This window comes from Plectropomus leopardus, chromosome 2, assembly GCF_026936395.1.
Source record: "Plectropomus leopardus strain MGB_pleo_1.0 chromosome 2, ASM2693639v1, whole genome shotgun sequence".
Classification (NCBI taxonomy): Eukaryota; Metazoa; Chordata; class Actinopteri; order Perciformes; family Serranidae; genus Plectropomus; species Plectropomus leopardus.
In genome coordinates this window covers 22,056,043-22,077,264 of record NC_142177.1, presented here as the reverse complement: position 1 = coordinate 22,077,264, position 21,222 = coordinate 22,056,043, and the positions used below count along the sequence as shown (strand labels likewise).

The 21,222-nt window shown below is 41.7% G+C and overlaps 1 protein-coding gene across 3 annotated transcripts in view; it reads left to right on the top strand.

Moving 5' to 3' along the window:
* asic1b (acid sensing ion channel subunit 1b) overlaps nucleotides 1-21,222 on the top strand; it is a 201,265-nt gene that overhangs the window by 150,987 nt on the left and 29,056 nt on the right. Inside the window, exon 1 of one of the 3 annotated variants that reach the window (XM_042495656.2) lies at nucleotides 9,652-10,720. The exons of the other annotated variants lie outside the window; for them this stretch is intronic. Within the exon in view, the coding sequence (XP_042351590.1) occupies nucleotides 10,109-10,720 (612 nt within the window). The 5' untranslated portion in view covers nucleotides 9,652-10,108. Of the gene's footprint in view, nucleotides 1-9,651; nucleotides 10,721-21,222 lie in introns of those variants that run through there. 3 annotated transcript variants of the gene reach the window in all.

Sequence of the window (21,222 nt, the reverse complement as noted above, 5' to 3'; positions counted from 1 at the left end):
TCATTTCTCCCTGAGCGGCAAATAGGAGGCATCAGGCCTGTGGGGGACTCAGAGACTGTTTGCTATAGCTAGCGGCCGTACTCTGAAAGTCATTCATCAGAACCGTTTCCCCTTTCCCAAACTCTCCCCAGCCCAGCTGTCATGATGCTGCCGAGATGAATTAGCTGTGTCATCCTGTGTTTCCCTGTGCAGGCAAGGATACACACACTGCCCCTTGGGCTGTAAATATAAATCAGCTCCATTGTGCCACGATACTTATACAGTAAGACTCCTGAATCCATTTTCAGATTAATGCATTGTTGTGTCATGCACGGTGGTGCTGCCACTTCACAACGTGAAAATAAGATACCATCCTGTCCAGAGTGCAGTGATGTTAGGTTAACCGAGCTTGGAATCCAATCGGCCGTTACCACATGCCAGCTTTTCACAGTATTTAAACATCTGCTCTGTAGCTGGCTTGTGCACACTAATATTACGGTAGTTTATTTTTTTAAGCGTTTCCAACACAGCAGCATGTTTCCCAAAGCAGTGCTTCACACGCCAGTTTTAAAACAGCTCAAAGGCTTCACACTGTGTCTAAAACTGTCCTAACTTCTCTCATGTACAATCACTGTAAAATGGGTCATCGTAGGCTTTAAAGACTCACACTAATTACAGTATTTTTACTCTGAGCTCACCCATGTCTGACATGTTTGTGTTGATGATTGAAGTTGTCAAATCTGAACATTTTTGTGTGCCAAAAACATACTAGTAGTCAGTTTTTTTTAACACTTTCTTTCAATCTTGTTACAGTGAAACAGCCTCTGATACTGCTAAACCGTTTACATTTACGTATACAGTATATTAAAAAAAATGCTTAACATCATACTGTATTAAAGATGTAGTCAAAAATATACACCCCTCCCATCATCTCTTTGTTATTTTGGCTTCATGGTGCATCTCCGTTTCTCATGGGCAGGGACGTAGAGAAAGGGAGAATAGCCAGCATAGTGTTGTGTGACTCGGTCCGAGTCACTTTGTTTGTTTTCCATTAATGGAGCCAGGGCTGTGTGTCAACTCTGGACAGCTAGCAGACTTTGAGGAGTCGGGTTTTAACGGTACAAGATTTTCACAATATGATAATCGTCTCAGAAAATATCACGGTTTCATGGTTTACAGTTTTTTACACAGTTACTATCATTATCAGTTACAATTATCCTTAAAGGCTTCTACTACTTCTTTATTTCCTCTTCTTCTCTGTATTTGTATGTATACATGCATTTACACACTAATTTATTTTTTTTTGTGCATATTTGTTGTATATGAAGTACATTGAGCGTACATTGTATGAAATAGTAATAGTATGAAATGTGCATTACAAATAAAGTCGACTTGACATGACTTAAAGGAATGAAAACAAACAAACTGAACAATACTTTTCCTTCAAAGTAAAAAAAAGTAGAAATATAGATCTTTCATAAAGTTAGGGGAACCACAGTAGACAAATTACAAAAAATAATGCTCAGAAAGGAAGCAGTCAAAGCTGAGATATTCTGACTTTTAGTTCACAGTATGACTCAAGCTCATATATATATATATATATATATATATATATATATATATATACATATATATATATCTATATATATCAGATTAAAAAAATCATCCCTAATGTCATGTATCCCTAATATTCAGAGGCTGTGTAGCACCTCTCATGATGAATGAACAGCACTTCATGTGTAAAAACGGTTGAGTGCCCCTTTATGGAGCAGTTTCACAGGCTTTGATGTTCAGCATGACTGCTGAAAATCAGAGCTGAAAAACATGATCCTTCATTGTACCATTTAATTACTGTACGGCTGTATGTCAATTACAGCAGTATGTTCTCTTTATTCCCATACTTCTCATTTAAATTGTTCAGAGCAGTCAAATTAAACTATTATAGTTAAAAACCTAGGACTTGTGTTCACAGCACTTACACAATGTGGCTCTTAATACTTTTTATGCTCAGAGTGCTGTCACAGAGTATTCAGCTTTGTTTCAGTGTCACTGCCTTAAGCTCTCTGGGTTCACAGGCTCGCAGTGAGCTGCTGAGCTACTTCCACCGACTCTCATCTCTCACATTGTTTTTACAGTACGGCGGCATCTTATTTAATTCAACCTTATAGCCTGGCAGATGGAGAGGCTATTGAAAAAGTGGCCTTTGTGACACTTGTCCCTTACAGCACATCATGTACACAATTATCCTCAAAATTGTTTCTGTAAATCACCACCTGCTCCTCTGTCAGCCCCCGCAGCTACAGCACCCCTCACTGCCGCTGCTGCTCCCTGTGCCTCCACCCTGTGCCTCCAACCTGCTTCTCTTCCTTTGCTCCCCCTCCCTCCTTCCCTTCCTCCCTCCCTCTCTCTTTGCCTGCTCCCTTGTGGATGCTTTGGCGCCAAACATTCCCAGCGGGAGACAGAGAAGAGACAGCAGAAGCAGCCAAGAGAGGCAGAGAGAATACGGTGATCACAGACAGAGAGGAGGAAAGAGGGAGGCAGCGGGGGAACAAAGGTGTGTGTGAGGAGGGTTGACTTGAAATGTTAACACAGAAAACAGAGAATTGGCAGAACGAGGGAAGTGCATTGTGTTTATGCCCTCACAAACAGGCAGAGGGGGTTGCACTGTAGGTACCGAGGGTAAACTGAGAGAAGGGAGGTAATGACAGAGGTAGAGTTTGTACAGCAGAGTAGATTTAACAGATAGTGGTAAGCAGAGAGGTCGGGAGGGGAGCTGTGCGGCGTGGCTCACCTTGTGTCATGTAGTTTGACTCTACACATGTCCCCGCCCTGATCCGGACCTAGAATGACAGTTTGATTAAGTGCCTCGACACCCCAGAGCTCTTGCAAACAAACCGCTGCCATCAGCGCATGCAGTCAGACGCATAGAGCAATGCAGACCCCAAAGGTTTATTTACCCATCAGCACCCGCACACTCACCAGGGAGGACGTTCATGTCAGAATTATTGGAAAAATCCCTTTTTCACTCATTTGTACTATCAGTAGCTGAAATATCAATCTACAGACTCAGGTAGTAGAGTTTTTTAATGCTATTATATCTTAGCGTGGGTAAATCCCAAGCGGCAGCCTCCAGGATTGAAAAATGAAGTCAATACCGAAGTGCCAAAAACTGCAGTTCCTCAAATGGCTGCTTGAGGCTGACTCTAAGAGCCAGTCAATTCCCATAAACCCCCATGTAAAAATGGCCAACTTTACAGGAGAAATAAACATGTTTACAGCCTGGTCCCAAAAACGCTTAAGGTCAAAAGGCCGAAACCCACCGAACTGACATCAGAAAGCTAGAAGCTACGTCCCTTGTGTTTTGGCCAAATTGTTGCACATGAACACACCACAAGCTCCTACACACTGGACCTTTAAGGGTTAAAGTTATGCATAGGAAGCAGCTGCTTTGACTGACAGGTGGGCGCCATTCATTGACAAGTTGCTACCTAGATGACAGCATTTGTTAGGTAAATTCCCAAATTCCCAGAGTATAGGCATAGCTGTCACTATATCAGTGTGTTTTCAGTTCATGACAGTTAATTGGAATATTTTGGACACCTATTCAGCATTTAGCTGTACTGAAAGACCCTTTAATGACTTGGATATTAATAGTTTTAAGCCTGTTTTTCTCAAGGAAAAATTAGCTTTGGCCTTTTCAGAGGTAACCATGGCTGTTATAACACGGTACTAACCAAGCTAGAAGCAAGAGAGTTAGCTCCACCCCCATGTCCAAATATGGTCACTTCTGGCTGTAAAACTCTAAGATGGCAACAGCCAAAACGCAAAACTGGAGGCTTAAAGAGTCCACAAATTAATGGTTGACGTCTCAATCACTACTTTCATAATATATTCAGTCTATGGTATATCTACAACTATGTATCTACCACTATGGTAGATACACAACTTAAATACTCCACAGTTTGAATATACCACATACACATATTGATAGAGTATATTACATCATGCTTTAACCTCATCTGTAAACTTGTTTCTTATCCATTTCCCAATCCACCCCAACTCCCAGCATAATCCATCTTCCTAATATCTACAGATTCATGCACCAGTGAACCCGTAGCTAACGACACATGTGCACACAGATAAACTACATTCACAGTATGTATTTGCAGTGTCTGCAGAAAAGAATATACCCTAAAGTAATCTTCTTGCATAATGTGGGTATGCATGCACGTGCACATGCACAGCAGAAAGCTCCTATATACTGTAGTGCAAGTCTGCAGTGTCTGTAGTACTTAACAATATATTACATATATTGTTGGAAATATTGGAAAGGGAGGAAAGAGGCCACTGAAAAGAGATGAAAAGGAAATACATACATACATACATTAGAAAAGATAATAAATGTAGTTATATATAATTGCATCAAAGGTCAGAACTATCTGGCAGGTACTTCTGTGACGTGTGTACATTTTACACATTTCACACATGACATTTCCCTCAAAAGTCTGAATACTTAAGTTGAAATAAGAAGGAAAGAAATACAGCATGTAATTCTGCCCTGAGCTCACACTGCGTGCCAAAAGGTGTGCTCCTTGCTGGCAGGGTAAAAAGACTGATAAGATGTGACGTCAAGTGGCAGTTATTAAATTTCTGTGCTTGTCGGTGCCTTTTCTTTCATTTTCACTTGGCTTTTAAGCATTCGCTGCCTCACTGGCTTCACTGATTGAAATTGAGGTCTTTTTCTCATTTAGAGGAACTGTCAAAGCTGAGATCCACCCCCCCATCCCCCCACAAAACAGCCATCTACTGATTACTCTTATTCACATTAGCTCCTAGCGATCAAGCAACTAATACTCTGTGGTGTTTAATAGCCTATGATGGAAATTCATGACATCGGTTTGCAACAGATACTGACATTTGTGGACAGAGAATGTGCTGGTAATTACATCCCTTTTTGTTTCATTGTAGCTGCTGCGGCTGACAGGTCTCAACTCCAAAATGTGTCCATAAATTCACCCGACACACTGTCACTGCGTTAATGGAAGTCCCCATCAGCTTTATGTTTATCAGCCTCAGAATTTGTCTCAATAACATCATTGAAATGACTTTGTGGGAGACAGATTCACACTCTGAAATGAAGTTTGGTCTGTCAATGATTATAGTAATGCCATTATGTGTGTTTCCCTTTAAGGCAATGGCCTTGGGATGCCTGAAATCTTTATTCTTTGAAGAAATAAGTATGCAGGCATTTTATAGACTCAAAAGTTCTGCTATGGGAGTATACACACAGCATTGGAAAATCAATAGTCTTTTACCAAAGTCTGCATTTTTCTCCCCGGCACTAATCAAGGAAACTGCTTTTTTATGGGATTTCTTTTTTATTTCCTTTTATTCACTCCTGAGTGAGATGAGTTCGAAACAGTGTCCCCCCTATATAAATATCCATTTTTAAATTCATGGTTTATTTTAGGAAGCAGTCAATCACACCGCATATTTATTCACATCTGAGATACTTAGGTATTAATAGACTTAAGATATGTGCCCAGGGTCCCCTAACAAATATCCTCCCTGCTTTCATAATGGCTTCATTAGTGAAACTCTTTAACCGCAGTTTCAGAGCAGCGTGCATTTGTTATTGTGCTGTTGTTACACTTGCTGTGGGATTGTGTTTCTCTGTCAAGCCAGTACATCATTATCCCTTCACCCAGACGGATTAGCTTGTTGCTCAGAACCTCTGCTCCGATATGTCTCTCTCTTGATGAGCTGGCTGGGGGAAACAGGCCCGAACAAATGCTGGTAAATGCCAAAAGTGTCAGGATCCATCTTCGGTGAATTCTGATGCACCGCCCGCCAAAAAAAAAAGAAATTACAACAAAATCAATATGCGTCCCAAATGTTTATGCTTAAACTTAAATGGTCTTCTGTTTGCACCGGATCTGTCACGTCCTCTCTCTTCACAGGTACACAGCGTTCTGCACATGACACACAGCTTCAGTCAATCAAGCACTTATCGATTTCCATGGTACAACTCCTGAATATGTAGTTGTGGTATCTCACTCATGGACCCACAGCTGAGTAACCGTTTCCCATGACACCCTCTCTCGTTAAAACATGAGTAATCACCCACGAAGAGGACTTGATTGTCCTCAGGGGGGACGGTATGACGTGTGTTGCAGTACAACTCCAGCGAGAGAATGAGAGTGAGAAGCATGAGTAAGATGAAGGCCATATCCAGAAACATAGAGAGAGATTAAATTGCAGGTGGTTGCCTGATGTCATCTGTTACTAGTGCTTGAGTCTCCTGTCATGAAGTCTGTGGGTGGTTTCAGACCGGACAAAATAGCCGACTGTTATTAGAAGGAATTACACCAGTGTAGGATGTGGATTGACCTTCATGTAGCAGGAAAACGAAGGAGTGTGGAGATCACAGGCGTGTGGAGGCAACTGGAGTCCGCATCCAGTCACAGACCTGAAATCACAATCACCTTACCACAACATTGCCCTCATTTTAAGTTTGCGGTTCAACCTAAAATCAAAAATAAATCTGTCCTCTTACCTGTAGTATTATTTATCAGTCTACATTGATTTGTTGTGAGTTGCAGAGTGTTGGAGACATTAGCCATGGAGATTTCTGTCCTCTCTACAATATAATGGAACGAGAAGGCCGTGGACTTGTGGTGCTCAAAGCACCAAGAAAATGCATTTGAAAAACTCAACAGCATTATCTCAGAAATCATGACTCGGTAACTCAAGATAATCCACAGACCTTGTTGTGAGCAGTTTCATGTGGGAGCCATCTTTTCTCTACAGAACTACACCCACCCACTCTATTTTCTGCACAGAAGGAAGTGTGCATCTACTCATGGATAAGAGGTTCATGCTTGTGGCAGTGTGAGATGTAAAAATGAATGGCGTCCTCCTCGGCTGAGCTGTAATGTTGGGTAGTTCAGTGTTGCTGCAGTGATACAATTGGCAGATGTTTGGTTGAAAGATAAAAGACTATCTTCAGTATCATGGTCATGATGTCTGAAAAGAAACATTGCTGTTGAGTTTTTAAAATGTTTATTGTTCTGTTTAGTCCTCTGACACTTTATCTAACACTGTAGATCATTTTGTTAAATTAAACGTTATCGAACAAGGAAAATTAAACTCTCCTGAATGTTAGTGACCGAGCTAACATGACAATGAGAGACAATTTTTACACTTGACTTGTATGTGTCAACCATTGGTCCTCTGTAGTAGTTTTCACTCTGTTTGACCCTTAGAAAGTTAAATAAAAGGTCTATTATTCAAGGGCCATCAAAGTTAAAAAAAAAATACAAAAAAACGTTTCAGACAGATGATGTAAAATTTGTTTTAACTAAAGTGCATAGTAGGTTTAACCACCATATTTGAAGTATTCTGCATTTTCTTTGCATTGGCATTTATGTCAAAGTAAATAGTGGTAACTAACCTCAGGGTGCTTTATTATTTGTAATGTTTGAAAAGGGATATATCATTTTACTTCTTCATACTTCTTTTTGAACATGTGGTGATTTCTTTATCACAGTATTAAAGCCATGGTTGTTTTTAACCTTTTTAACCAATCACGTTAACAATTAATTTCCCTTCCTCCATTAACATATTCTTAAATTAAACTGAGAGTGTAGCTTATGCTGAATTACTTTCTAAGAGATGGTTTATGATTTCTTATGACTCATAAACAGGCACAAGTTCATTCAGTGAATATTTAATATCACTTTATATTAATTTAGGTCCAGATGAAGTAAATAATCAGGATGTTTCCTGGATAATACTGTTTTTATAACTGCTAATTTATTGAATCAAGGTTCTACTGAATAAAACATCATGCCCAGTTTAGCAGAGGACTGCAGCCGAGATCAAAATGTAAACTAATTTTGCATCCAGTCATTGGTGAAACATGCACAAGGATTTGTCATGGTTGGATTGTTCAGGTATAAGAACCAAACCCTTAAACAAGATAGTTGGTAATATCCAAGTGCAATTTCAGACTCAGCGATGCGGGGTCAGCACAACAACTTTTTGCTGTCAGGTCGTATGGATCAGTTTTATTAGCCAAGCAAGCCCCTGGCATCATTGTTGAGTTCGTCTCGGTGTGATATTCTCTGTGTGTTTTTTTTTGTGTGCTTTTCCAGTTTGACAGTTTAATGGGTTGGATTACTTATTTACTCATTTCATCATTGAATTTTTGCAGTTTAAAGTGCTGATGTGACCAAGCCTTTTGCCAGGAGCAGTTGCCCTCTTTGCCTGGTTGATTATATAGCCTTGTCTTCATGTTCACCATTTCTTTTGGAAGAGAAGTGGAAAGGTAAAGTTATTAGCTCTCTATCTATTCCAAATGTCCCTCACAGTTTACTAACTGAGCACTTTATAGACTTTGCCAGAATTGTGCGTTTTCAATGTGCAGTGAGGGGTTATTACCTCCTTTTGGCGTCAGTTTCAGAATTAAATTGGTTCAACTAATCTGGCTCAACTTTTGGCTTCTATTACAACCTGCCTGATGGTTTGACTGCAGGTGTTTCTCTCTTTGACTTTTTTGAGATGATACCACACTGTTCCCAGATCTCAGCAATTACCCAAGTTGCAAGAGACCGATTTCTCCTCTACGTGAGTGAAAGACAAGACTATAAAAATGGATTCACTAGGTACACCTCATTCATGCTTCACACCATTTCCTCCTCATCGCTTTTTCTTCAGTCACACAGGAAACTATGCACACCACACACACACACGCGCGCGCGCGCGCACACACACACACACACACACACACACACACACACACACACACACACACACACACACACACACACACACAAGCACACACATAGTGACTGTACCCAAAAGTATGACTAGAGTGAGATAGAGAAACAGACCGGCATGTTGTCCAGCTTTGGATTTGAACACTGTGTGATGATGCCCAACCAAGCATGAACCACCACTTAACCAACACCCCCCTTGAGAGAGAGAGAGAGACAGTGGTTGCAAAACGCTCCATCAATGATGCGTTCAAGCTTGTGTCGCCTGCCTGAAACAGGTTTCCCCCCATCACAGTTTAACTGTGGCACACAGGGTCAAAAAACCCATTAAATCTAATTTAGGCTCGTTGGGACTTCAGGGAGATGTTTTAAAGACGCGCAACATGATTTGCATTAATTCACCAGAAGCATCTTGACCTTTCTGTTGTCCCACTTAAACACATCAGAGAATTGACAGTCAGGAACCAGTTTTCTGAGAGGATCACTGAAATGTTAAGCGCCCAGTTTTGTTTCTGAACTCAATTATTTAAGATTCAACTGGTGGAACAGTAATGAAACAGACTACAGTCTCTAAAGCATTCATCTCTATGATGCAGTGTTCAATTTTGGGGAAGAATACAAATTGTGAGCCAGCAGGGATTACGATGCATGTGTGTGGGTGTACCCAAAGGTGTGTGTGTGTGTGTGTGTGTGTCGGACTTGAAAAGGAAGATAAATGTTTTGTAGCTAGGCTACTGAGGCCAATGATTTCATTCAGCAAACAGCACTGAAAGAGAGAAAGTGAGAGAGAGAGAGAGAGAGAGGGTGTGTGTGTGTGTGTGTGTGTGTGTGTGTGTGTGTGTGTGTGTGTGTGTGTGTGTGTGTGTGTGTGAGATTGGAAACAAAGATTCAAGATCAGGACGCAGACAGAAGGCAGAAAGAACGTGCGCCTCCAGTTTAGGACTAACTGTGTGATTTTGACTAAATCCATTATCTCTGGGGTATTTCTTCATATTTTCAGAGCCTAACTGCTGTAATTTTGATGAAATAATCCCCTGGACTCCTGTTGCTGCACAGTTGCGCACTAAATCATTCTGAAGAACTTCTCTCTCTCCCTCCGGACAAGCTCAGGGAGCGCTGTGCGACTGACAAAATACTCCCCCATCAGCGCCACGAGCTGCTGCTCAGTGCCAGGACCGAGTAGAGCTGCGTGCGCTTCTCTCTTTCTTTATCTCTCTCTCTCTCTCCTTCTCCCCCTCTCTCTCTCTCCAAAGTCTCTGACAAACAGCAGCCATCTGAGAGCACAGTTTAGGCTCATTCACTGTGACCACAGCGGCACCGATGTTGAGAGCGCGCACCAGCCTTCCTCCAAAATGTGCCAGTGCGACTCATCTGGATCGAAACCGAGACCGGGCTCCCTCACCGAAGCCGGGAAGCTCTTCTTGAAGCACACCACCTTGCACGGCTTGAGGCACATCTTCCTGAGCGGCTCATACCCGAGGAGAGTTGCGTGGCTGCTGGCTTTCCTGGCAGCTCTGGCTCTGCTCTTCGCCTGGTCCTCAAACAGAGTGCGGTACCTGCTCTCCTCGCCCGTGTACAGCAAGGCGCACATGGTGTACGCCAAGCGGCTCGTGTTCCCTGCCGTCACCATCTGTAACCAGAACCTGCTGCTGCCGCGGCGCATGAAGAAGACGGACATATTCAGCGCGGGGAGGTGGCTGGGACTTTTCGGGAGGAACTGGCAGGTGTCCCCCGCTGCGAGAGAGGCGCTCACACCTCTGGGTGACGGCGGAGGGAGCGCAGGGGGCGAGCCGCCCTGGTCCCCACTGTCTCGGATTTTGGACTTCAACCACTTTCTCCCTCCTCCGCGGGAGTCCCAGCCGTCCATGAGGCAGCTGCTGGACCGGCTGGGACACCAGCTGGAGGAGATGCTGCTGTACTGTCGGTACCAGGGGGAGCTCTGCGGGCCGCGCAATTTCAGCACCGTGAGTGTGTCGCCACAAAGTTCATTCTTTGTTTCAACTCCCCCCAAACACCCCCTCCTAACAGGTTGATGCAGCTTTTAGAGGTGGATGCAGCTTCTTTTTCGATTACAGGGCTGAGTCAGAAGGTTGTAATTGCCTCTCAATATCTTTTATGTGTTGCGCGGATAAATATCAACTCACTCAGGCTAATTAATTTGCTTTGAACACATGCAATCACAAGGCTGTAGACAATACGCAATCCTCTGTACCCGTTGCTTGGTAATGCGCATCAGTAGTTTAATTAACTCTCTCTCTACCTGTCAAGCTCACGCCATATAACATCTTGCAATATCTATATATGGATTTATGCTGTGTGGCATTCTGTAGTGAGTTTACAGTGATTTATGTAACATAATTGGATTTCAGCTCACAGTAAATCTTCATAATGTTGCTGTGTTATTCCTGTTTTCCTAAATTGACTTAGTTGGAAACACTGGTGTTGTATTTGCATTTTAAAATTGATTATGGCATTTTTTCCATAAGCATCTGTTCTTTTATCTCACTCTTCTTTTCTTCTTGTCTCACTGTCACCTAACAGACATAAACACTGAGGAACATTATGTTTGTAAATTCAATCCCAAACAATATCAAAAGTTTTATCATTTCATTGGAGATGATTGCATTCTTCTGCGTTCACCATCTGGTCTGAGCAGGTCCTTCTTATCTTGTCATCCATCACTGCTGGATCAATGTGTGTGTACAGTCCTAAGCTGACAAGAGACCAATCTGTCCCTAATGAAGACTTTTGATTCATTTAGCAAGGCTTTACAACACTCCCAGACACTGTGATGGAAAGCAGTTAGTGCTGGCCTCGATGGTAAACTGCAGCCCCATTGATTGCACTCCATCACTGCGCGGACGACAATGTGAAAGCTGGCGTCCCTCTCTGTCTCCCACCTCATTACCCAAATTTGTTTTCAGTTAAGTAGATTTTCTTCTGGTGTTTGAAACACAGTATGATGTGGGGGGTGAGGGGGATCAGGGTTTTTTTTGTTTTTTTCCAGCAGGCATGACTGAGGGTTATTTATGTTTTGAGGGAGATTTTATAATCTGAAACTGCTTGCCTCAGTGTCAGCCCTCAGCCTCTGTGTCATCAAACCATATCCCCCAATAATGCATCAAACAGATGCGTTTTTATTTCCTCACAAATGTTTATGCAATGCATCTGGAACCACAGAGCAAGTTATCACAGTCAAACACATTTCTTCCTACCAACATCTTTAGGAACGCTTGATGTTGTGCAGGGTCTTTTTTAAAGGGTGACCAAGCAACAGCAACCTATTTCAGAGATAAACACCGAGGTCTGAGTTTTGGGGATATGAGCTTGTGCATAGATAATCGATGATGCCCTGCTAGGATTCAGGGAGGGCAACACGAGCTGTCGGCATGAGTCAGACCAATAGAATCAGTCACAGTTGAGAAGTGAGGTGTAGAGGAGGAAGGAGAGCTTGTCTACATACAATAGGTCTCAGGATGTATTGACTTTTGCACAGGAGCCCCCCCCCCCCGTGTGTCTGGGTCTCTCTTGAAACTCTATAAATTTGGTCCACTGGCCTCATCAATCCATCCTTCCCTCCATGCAGCTGCTCCATCCTTCTTCATCCGTGCTTTAACAACACACATGCTTAATTCTCATCAGGCCAGCCTCCCCTCACTCACAGGTCTCAAATATTGATTTCAGCCACGAAATCCATCCAAGAACATGCAGTCGTCCTACCCTCCCTCCCTCTGTGTGCTCCATTGATGCCCCCCAATCTCACAGCAAATCTAACTGAACGTGTATTAACTCTTTATATTTTCTGTCTGGACAATCAGTGTATTTGCTGCATTTGTATATGACATGTTAAGAGAAACCTCTCTTTGAAACCATTTATCTTTGCTTATAAAAAAAAAAAAACTAAAGCTGCTGGCAACAGCTTTGGATTTGTGGGCTCAGTTTGCTTTTTGCTCTTCATTTGATAAAAGTAACCAGACATTGCTGCAATATGTTTAATATTTACAGAAGGGCTACAGTAATGTGTAATAGGAGATGACGTTTCAGCAATCTTAACTCAGGTTTAAGCAACTTTGCAAGAGGTATCAGTAACGCATGTTCACTGTTCAACTGATGTTTTGACTAAGACTGGCAACCTGTTGTCAGCTGGTCGATTGGTCGGTCAGTATGCTATTGGACACCCAGGTGTCATTGGTCAGACAACTGCTATTGTTACTTTCAAAGCGTTTTTTTCCCAGTTGAAAACACCCAGCTGGGAGTGCTTGAAAGGGCTTTGGAATCACAGCGTTTTTTTCAGCGGAGACTATGTGGTTGCATTCAGTTGCTATCATCTGGAAAATCAACTGAAGTAGAAATGTGGACACCAGGCCCCCAGGAAGAGGCTTTAAAAGCCAATTGTCACTTTGGCCAAAATTGCATCTGTCATGTGATGCCACTGGGCCCAAAGAGACTTTTTTCCATAGACTTGCATGGCAGAAGTGACGTCTATAAATCAGTGGATACACTGATTTGAGTGTCAAACCTCTACAAAATGACTCATTTCACTATCAGGATGTGATCTGTTCCATCCAATAACATTTAGAGAGTTTAGAGGATTCACCCAGCATGATAAAATCATTTATCCTCATCCAAGTTAGCCAAGCACAAAAGTATCCTACTCTGCCAGTGGGGGTCTCTAGTGTGCCTGCTGTATGGGCCCAATTATGAGGAAACAGTGCCGATGATTCGGGTAATTTCATACGTGGCAGTTGAACTTTTTTGGCTTCGTGCGCCACTGAGCAACTTTCATAAGAGTGAACATGGCCCTGCCTCCAACTCTGTATCCAGTTCTCTTCATACATTTGTGGTCAGCACAAGGTAGAGTCCTTGATCCAGATGGAGGGAAGGATGAAACACATAGGGACAGAGGACGGTACCTGTGGCCAGCAGTATTAATTTCTCCTCCAGTAATCTTTTCCTCTGTCATTGTTTAGCAGTCGTATATGATGTGATAGTTGATCTTTGTGGTATTTGTACCACCCTGCTTTTCTGTGCTTTGACAGCTGGGTAAAAAGTGAAAGTGATGAATGGTTTCAGCGTCTTATCCAAAAATGAACATTTTTCAACTTTGGCAATCAGAAAAAAAAGCCAAATGTGCAGTGCCCAGCACAGAATAGATGCTAGGCATCTTGTCACATGGCTGGTGTGTGTAGCATAGTGGAAACATTCAGTTCTCCCGCTCTTAAAAATTAAAAATGATGATGGTCTCAGGAAAAAAAGCTTTGGATAACATCAACAGGTAGAGTTCACTCAGTGCACTGTGGCTGATTTAATAAAGCTTCAGATAATTGGTAGATTTTTTTTTTACCATTAAATAATCAATTGATAGGTAGAATAGAATTATAGATGACCAAGATTATCTTTGGTTGACTACATTCCTAGTTTTGACCATTCAGGGCCAGCACTTCGAGCTGTAACAGCTGTCCTCAACTTGTTCTCAAGCATTTGCAGAGTTACACATCTAGCCGACACAGAGTAACATTAGCGTTGATATTGAATCACGTTTCTGACCACGTGGTGAATGTGAGTCCAATATTCACTCATCTATTAATTCATTTTTGGTCTCCACCAGCTCCTTAGGGAAAAAAATCTAGAGCTCCACTATGTTAACCAGCTAGCCGCTAACTTTGTCAGTGTATTATTTGGTGCTTGGCACATATTGTACAGTTGAATTATCATAGTTTCTTTTTAATTAAAAATCCTGCTCTGTCCGAAAACTATTCTAATGAGGGCATTGACAGTGAATTCAAAGTGTGAAGTTGGAGGCCATAAAATCAATGCAATGAAAGACGTTGAAAATTCTGTAGAGCTGAGAGGAGCTGCAGAGTCAAATAGGTCTTTGTGTGTTCCTCACTGTGTGACTTCTTTCACGTCACAACAAAAAATATTGAAGATTGCAGATTTCTCAGTCTCGCAAAAATCCACTAATACTCTTTTACCCATCAGCAGTAACAACTCTAGTCCATAAAGCAGTGCAGTCATGCTCATTTTATTTAACAGGTGTGACCCGTTTGACTGTCTCTGACTGGAACAACTGTCTCACTCACAGTAAGCTTTCAGCTTTCCCTACCTACACATTTTACTCTCCTCTGCTCTCTGACAATGAGTCCAAGGCAGTTTTTAAAGTGTATTACGCAGGTGGACAGAATAACCTCCTGTTATAGATACTGCATTTGTAAACCTCATTTTAGGGTCCATCTGATAACTCTTCTGCAGCATTTTGGCGTATTACACAGTCCTCATAAGCAGATGAGGTAGGAAATGTAGATGTAGAAACTTGACTGAGCACCTTTAGGACTCCTCATCCATGTTGCGTTAAACGTTGAGGTTCAACTTTAAACAGCAGTTGACAGAACGATCTCACCTCAAGGTCCATTTAGTTGCCTCTCTGGGTTCTGATCTGCTGAAGAGGACTGTGTGAATTGCATGAAATGGACTTTGACATGAGATTATTTTTAGAGGTTTGAGAAGGTTGCAGTAATGTTCAGTTTTTTGTTGAGGCTGGTTTAAAAGTGTTTTGTTTGTGGTGTTGTATTGGACTGTATTATAGTGTAAGATGTTCTATTGTATTTTGCAACCCTCCCTCACCATACAGATGAAGTACACTGACTGAAGCCCTTTCTCACTGGACCAAAAAACTACTAACACCCACTAACATCTGGCTTTTGTGTTTAATGAGAAAGTTTACTACCAGCAATCCTTTCATCAAATGATTACTACTCATACTTGCAGATATTTATTAGCTTCAGCTCTAAAGGGCAGTGATGGAAATACTGCAACACCTGGATGAACGTGCTAATTTAGCCCCTTTGCAGATGCCATGCAATGACAGGCTGCCACAAAATACTGTCTGTCTCTGTCCAAGCAGCACTCAAACATTTTTCTGAATTAGTCTAAAATGAGTTTAGGAGTTGGACTTAATAAGTAACAGAAATTTAAAAAAAAGAACCACTGTAACATTTTCACTGGCCTCCAAGCTGCTTTCTGCCATTTACCAACCTGTGTTCTGGTCCATCCATGATGTTGAATGTGACAATGAAAAAGCAGCCTATTTTAAGGGGTGTCCCATATTTAAAAAAAAACTTGCATACACATGTTAATTTTTTTGGTGAAGGGTTTGACAGCAACTGGATAAACCAGAACAGTAGATTGCCACACCTCATTAGCCACCTATTAAATGTTTAACTTGTTGACCATAATTTAATGCATAAAAGAAAGCAAGAAAATCATCAAATCCTTTTTTGGCTGTATTGATTCAGTGGAAAGTACAAAGCACACAGTCTTTCTTAGGTGTGTGTGTTTTTGGTAGCTGTCATTGCACATTGCACCTCCATGCTCAGCACTGATTTTAAAAATCAATGGAGAGGAGAGAAAGTGGTTCCCTGGCAATTTTAGGGAACAGCTTGTGCATCCTTGTCACATTGTCATGTGAGGGATAGCCGAGGGCCATCTCAACAGTCTCGGGCTGTCGGTGAATTATTTATCGAAGAGAGAGACAGTGACATTTCTACACCCTGCGAGAATGAGACAGGGTGATGTCTCTCTCTGTGTTTTTTTCTCATAGGTGAGATGGGTTTTAAATATTTAATTTCTGTGTTTACAAGTTCAGAGGATACAGTGGTTCTCATCTGAATGCAATGTATACAGGACCCAGTGTGAGAACCAAATGCAGTAAAGCTGCTTAGGCATCCCAAATATTTGCTCCCCCCTAACATTATTTTGAGGTTAATACCAACACATTCTAAATGTTTACCATCACTATGTAGAGCCATTAAGTGCTGCCCTGATGGCTACACTTCATGTAGAATTATTTGATTAGCAGTTTTTCTTTTGTTTTGTGTTGATGAGGTGTCTGCTTCTGGCAAAAGGTTGCACTTTTCTAAATCAGCTCTTGCTGAATTTTTGTGATGTATTTGAGGCTGTTCGTTCGACAGACATGAAGAAGCATGTTGAGACTGAGTGTCAACCTCAAAGCTGCAGAACACAATGAAGATCCTGACTCCCCAAGGTCACCAACGGCACCCACTGCTGCTGCTCTTCACTCAGTGCAGCCAGCACAATATCCTGGTTACCACAGCAACTCTGACTACAGGCCTCAATCACCACGTTATCAACACACACACACACGCAGATGGCAAGCAAAGGGGCGGCTATACACGTGCACACCAAATACTGTATGCACACGCTTTCCTATGTGAGGATGCTCTTTCATATTCTTTTACAAATGTGTGTGCGTGTTTGGGCCCATGCTGAAAAACAGACACGCACGCTTTCACACAATCACCAACAATGTTAACACTGTTTCCTTGATGCGTATCTTCCAGAGGCAGCATCACTTCTTTCTGTGAATGTTCAGACTTGTCTCCTGAGATATCAGTCATTGACTACATTAACATGCACACAATGTTCCGTTTTTCATCCCCTATGGGACATAAGGCTTCAATGATCTCTCTCCTTTGCATTTGGTCCCTGGCAGCATGTTGCGCCTTGCTCCATGACAGGTTCATCTTTTCCAGCTCCTGTGTCACAGCTGTGTGTTAGGTAGTTTTGAGCCTCCCTCGTTTCCTTTTGTCTGTTGGTGTCCATCTTCAGGCAACCCTAGTGATCCAGTTCTGTTCCATTCTCAGTACATGACCTAGCCATCTCAAACGTCTGTAGGTGATTTCTATGGTGATGCTCCGGCTACCTGTTTTATTGTACAGTTTGTGGTTGGAGATTACGTTTGGTCAGAAAATATGGTATATATGTCTGAGGCATCCATTATGAAAGACTTCCAGTCTCCTCGTGTCTGTTTTAAGTCCTTGCCAACTCTGAAATGTACAGCTGTGCGATGTGTTGTGGCCGAAAGAGGCTTTTTTCCATTGACTACAGTACATGGCGAAAAAGACATCTGTAAATCAGTGGATACACTGTTTTGAGTGTCAAATCTCCGTAAAATGGCTTGTTTCACTATCAGGATTTGATCCATTTGGCTGCTTGGCTGGCAGAAGTCTACAGTTTACTTGCTGTTTGGGCCACACAGTGAAGAAGCAGTGTAATTCTCATACGAATGAACAGGGGCCTGGCCTCCGATGCTGTATCCAGTTCTCTTTATACATTCATGGGTGGAACTGACTGAGAACTGGAGGACACCACCATAGAGCTACTTGACAGTCACAAGGTAGCCACGGCCTAAACAATACCTTGCTTTGTCATCGATTTTACTCTAAATGAGATTATGATTTACTGAATGAACATCATGTTGTCTTGAAGAAGACTCGAAACTTGCGATTTTGACCATAAACTTATCAGAAAAATGTTTGCTGAGTGAATAAATCAAGTGAAAAGTACGATACTTTTCTCTTAGACTTCTACACCATCTGACGTCTTTTCTACAATCCGTGGAGTCGTGCAGTTCATGTGGACTCAGTTATGGTACACATCAAGTGTGAACACCATCTGTACTAAAACGGTGGGGGATTGCTGGTTAGTTTTCTGTTGATACCTCTATATCAGACAGCAGCACAGTTAGCCACAGAAAGACCCAGACTTCTAGTCCGCACAGAAGCAGAGGTGCTGATTGCTGCTTCATTGGTCCCCCCTGTTGATAATCCTTGGGAGTGTCCGTCTTCAATAACATAAAAATGGTCACATAGATGATGACGCAAATGTATGGAACATTACTGAAGTGAAAGCTGACTGGCATACTCTGGCACAGTACCAATCAGTCATACAGAATTTGCTGTTTACTTAACCATATCAAATTCAGAATATTGGCATTTTCAGAATGATAGTGGACTACTAGTGCATGTAAACATACTGATCGTAAGTTGTACAACTCTAAAACCATGGTAAAAAAAAAATGTGTTTCTAATTGGGAAAACCTGTGTGTGTAAAACTCTCATAAACAATTTTTTCCTCTAGGATTTGCCCATTCTAACCATTAGATGTTTTGTGCAGCGGATGCAGGTGGTGTCTTGTATTCCCTGCCTTATATTCCAAAGAGTAATGATAAACAGTGATCTGATTATGGTGAGAGGCGACTCCAGGACTAAGATGGATTTCAGGAACATTTTATCGATGTTTGTATCCTGCTCTTGAGTCACTGCACATAGGCAGGCATTGCGTGCACAGTTTTTGACTCGGTTTTGCCACTTACACACTTGAAAGGTCACATCTCATATCGTGTCCAAATATCAGAAGGCTTTTTATTACATTTCACCACTTTGTGCCCTAAAAGCTTCCTTATAACCGCACTCTGGGAGGGCCATCCATCGTGATTCCTGCTCCATTCTTTCCCCACACACTTCACTGAACAGGATTCACATTATACTAACTTTCCTTTTGTTGAGACACGGCTGCAATTTTTAGTCAGCTCTGTGCATCTGGTGTTTGTGGCATTTGAGTAATTTGTCATGTAGTGCTAATGTCTGACTCATTAGTCACCCATGTAATAAACGCCTCCTTGTGTACTCCTGAGGTCCTCACAATGCATTTGCAAGAACTAAAGCAACATTTTCAGGCAGTCTCAGCTGAGAAAAAAGCTTTTTGTACAAACTATGTGTTGTGATGAAGTTATTTGTACCCCTATCTCCCAATAAAGCCTATCTCTTTTGTATGTTTTGAGCACAATATTTAGAGAGTGGAGGACAAAAAGGAGGAGACTTATTTCCATTATTACTTTTCTGTTCCTTTTGTCATTTTTCTCAACCAAACCCCTTCCTCTCTTCCTTTTAACATTGCCTCATATGAATGTCAAAATGCTGAAGGTTAATAATAAGCTAATTGTGAGCTAGGATGCTTTGATACAGGCCTTACAATCATGTGGCTTGAAAACAAAGTAGAAGAACGCTTGATTTTGGATCCTGGCCATGGCTTTCCATTTCCTAATGTCTATGATTCGATTACAGATCCATTAGTTCACTGGCAATCATGTCTTTGCCAATAGATCACAGTTTTCTGTCGGGATCTATAGTAGCGCTCCTGTACAGTATATGCCTGATCCACTAGTAAGACAGAGCACACTGCAGGCATGTATCTGAGGGCAAGTATTGTCAGGATCTGACGAGGCCGCTCCATGTTCATTGAACTACAGGTTGTACCTGCAGATTTGTGTGACACTGTGGAGATAAAAGTGGAACTGAGCATATTGAGCTCGCTTGATCTGTTCTGTTTTTTTCGAGATGCTTCTAATCCAGTTTGAAGTGAGCACACTCTGTGATCATTTGATTACAGCTGAAACAATCAGTCCATTTTAAGCAAAAATTCCCCCCAAAAAAGAATCACTGGTTCCAGCTTTTCAAAAGTGAAATTTTTTTTGGTTTCATTTTCTATTGTAATTTACTGAGAATTTTATTTATTATTTTGAACTTGTTAGGCCCAGACACACCAAACCGATTTCAAGAACTAGTAGCGACAAAGACCTACTGCTGCAATGCCTTGTGTCACTTGTGTCTCGGCCAAAAAGTTGTACCTGAACACAAAGACTACATACATGCAAAGGCCAACTACCACATACACTATGCGTCTGCGTGAGAAGAAATAAATCTCCATCGCCACTGGTAGCGGTAGTTTATATTTGTCAATCACAAGGGGATATGGGGAGACCAAAAGGATGGATATAAGACAGTGGTTAGCCGGTTAGTACATTAACAACACAACCTGATGTTGAAAGAATTAAGGATATTTACTGTGTTAGCGAACAAAAAACAAACAATTACAACCTGTTACTGTATAAGACGTCAATGGCGAAAAACTACTAACTGCTAATCAGAGTGATTTCGCTCACCAACAGGCTCCGCTGTCTCAGACGCTGATTCAACATGCTGAATCAACTAAAAAAAAGCTGACATATGCTGACTAGTACCAACAGTGTGGGCCACAGATGCTCACCAATGGCCCGACATTGACCAGTGGCCAATTGTCAAATAAGACTATCAGGGCCCAGGGTCCTTTACCATTTTCTGACATTCATTTTCAAAATAATCACAGATTGACCAGTAATGTAAGTACTTGTTAGATCCAGACATTTGACAATCATTAGGGTTAGACCTACAACAAAAATGAAGTAACCGACTTAACGAGGTCATAAAAAATGATCATGTCTATAGCTTGTTTGATATTGCTCGTTGCATGCTTGCTGTTTTGGTTTTCTTTACCTAAGAAGGCTGTCAAAATTTTAGCTAACATGGTGCCAGAATAAACAGCAGGGTTTTCCTTACTATTATCAGACATTAACCCAGTGCCTAAGGGTTTTTTTTTGAGCGCCTTAGCCAAATAAACAAACAAACAACTATGCTGAGAAAATCACTGTCATTTTCTGGTCAAAAGTTCATCGCTCTTTGAAAGGCTGTACTTGCATTATTCTGCTATTATCAATATGTCAGTGGCATAAAATGGTCTTGAAATGGCAACAATATTGTTTATCGCAATTATTTCTGAGACACTATAT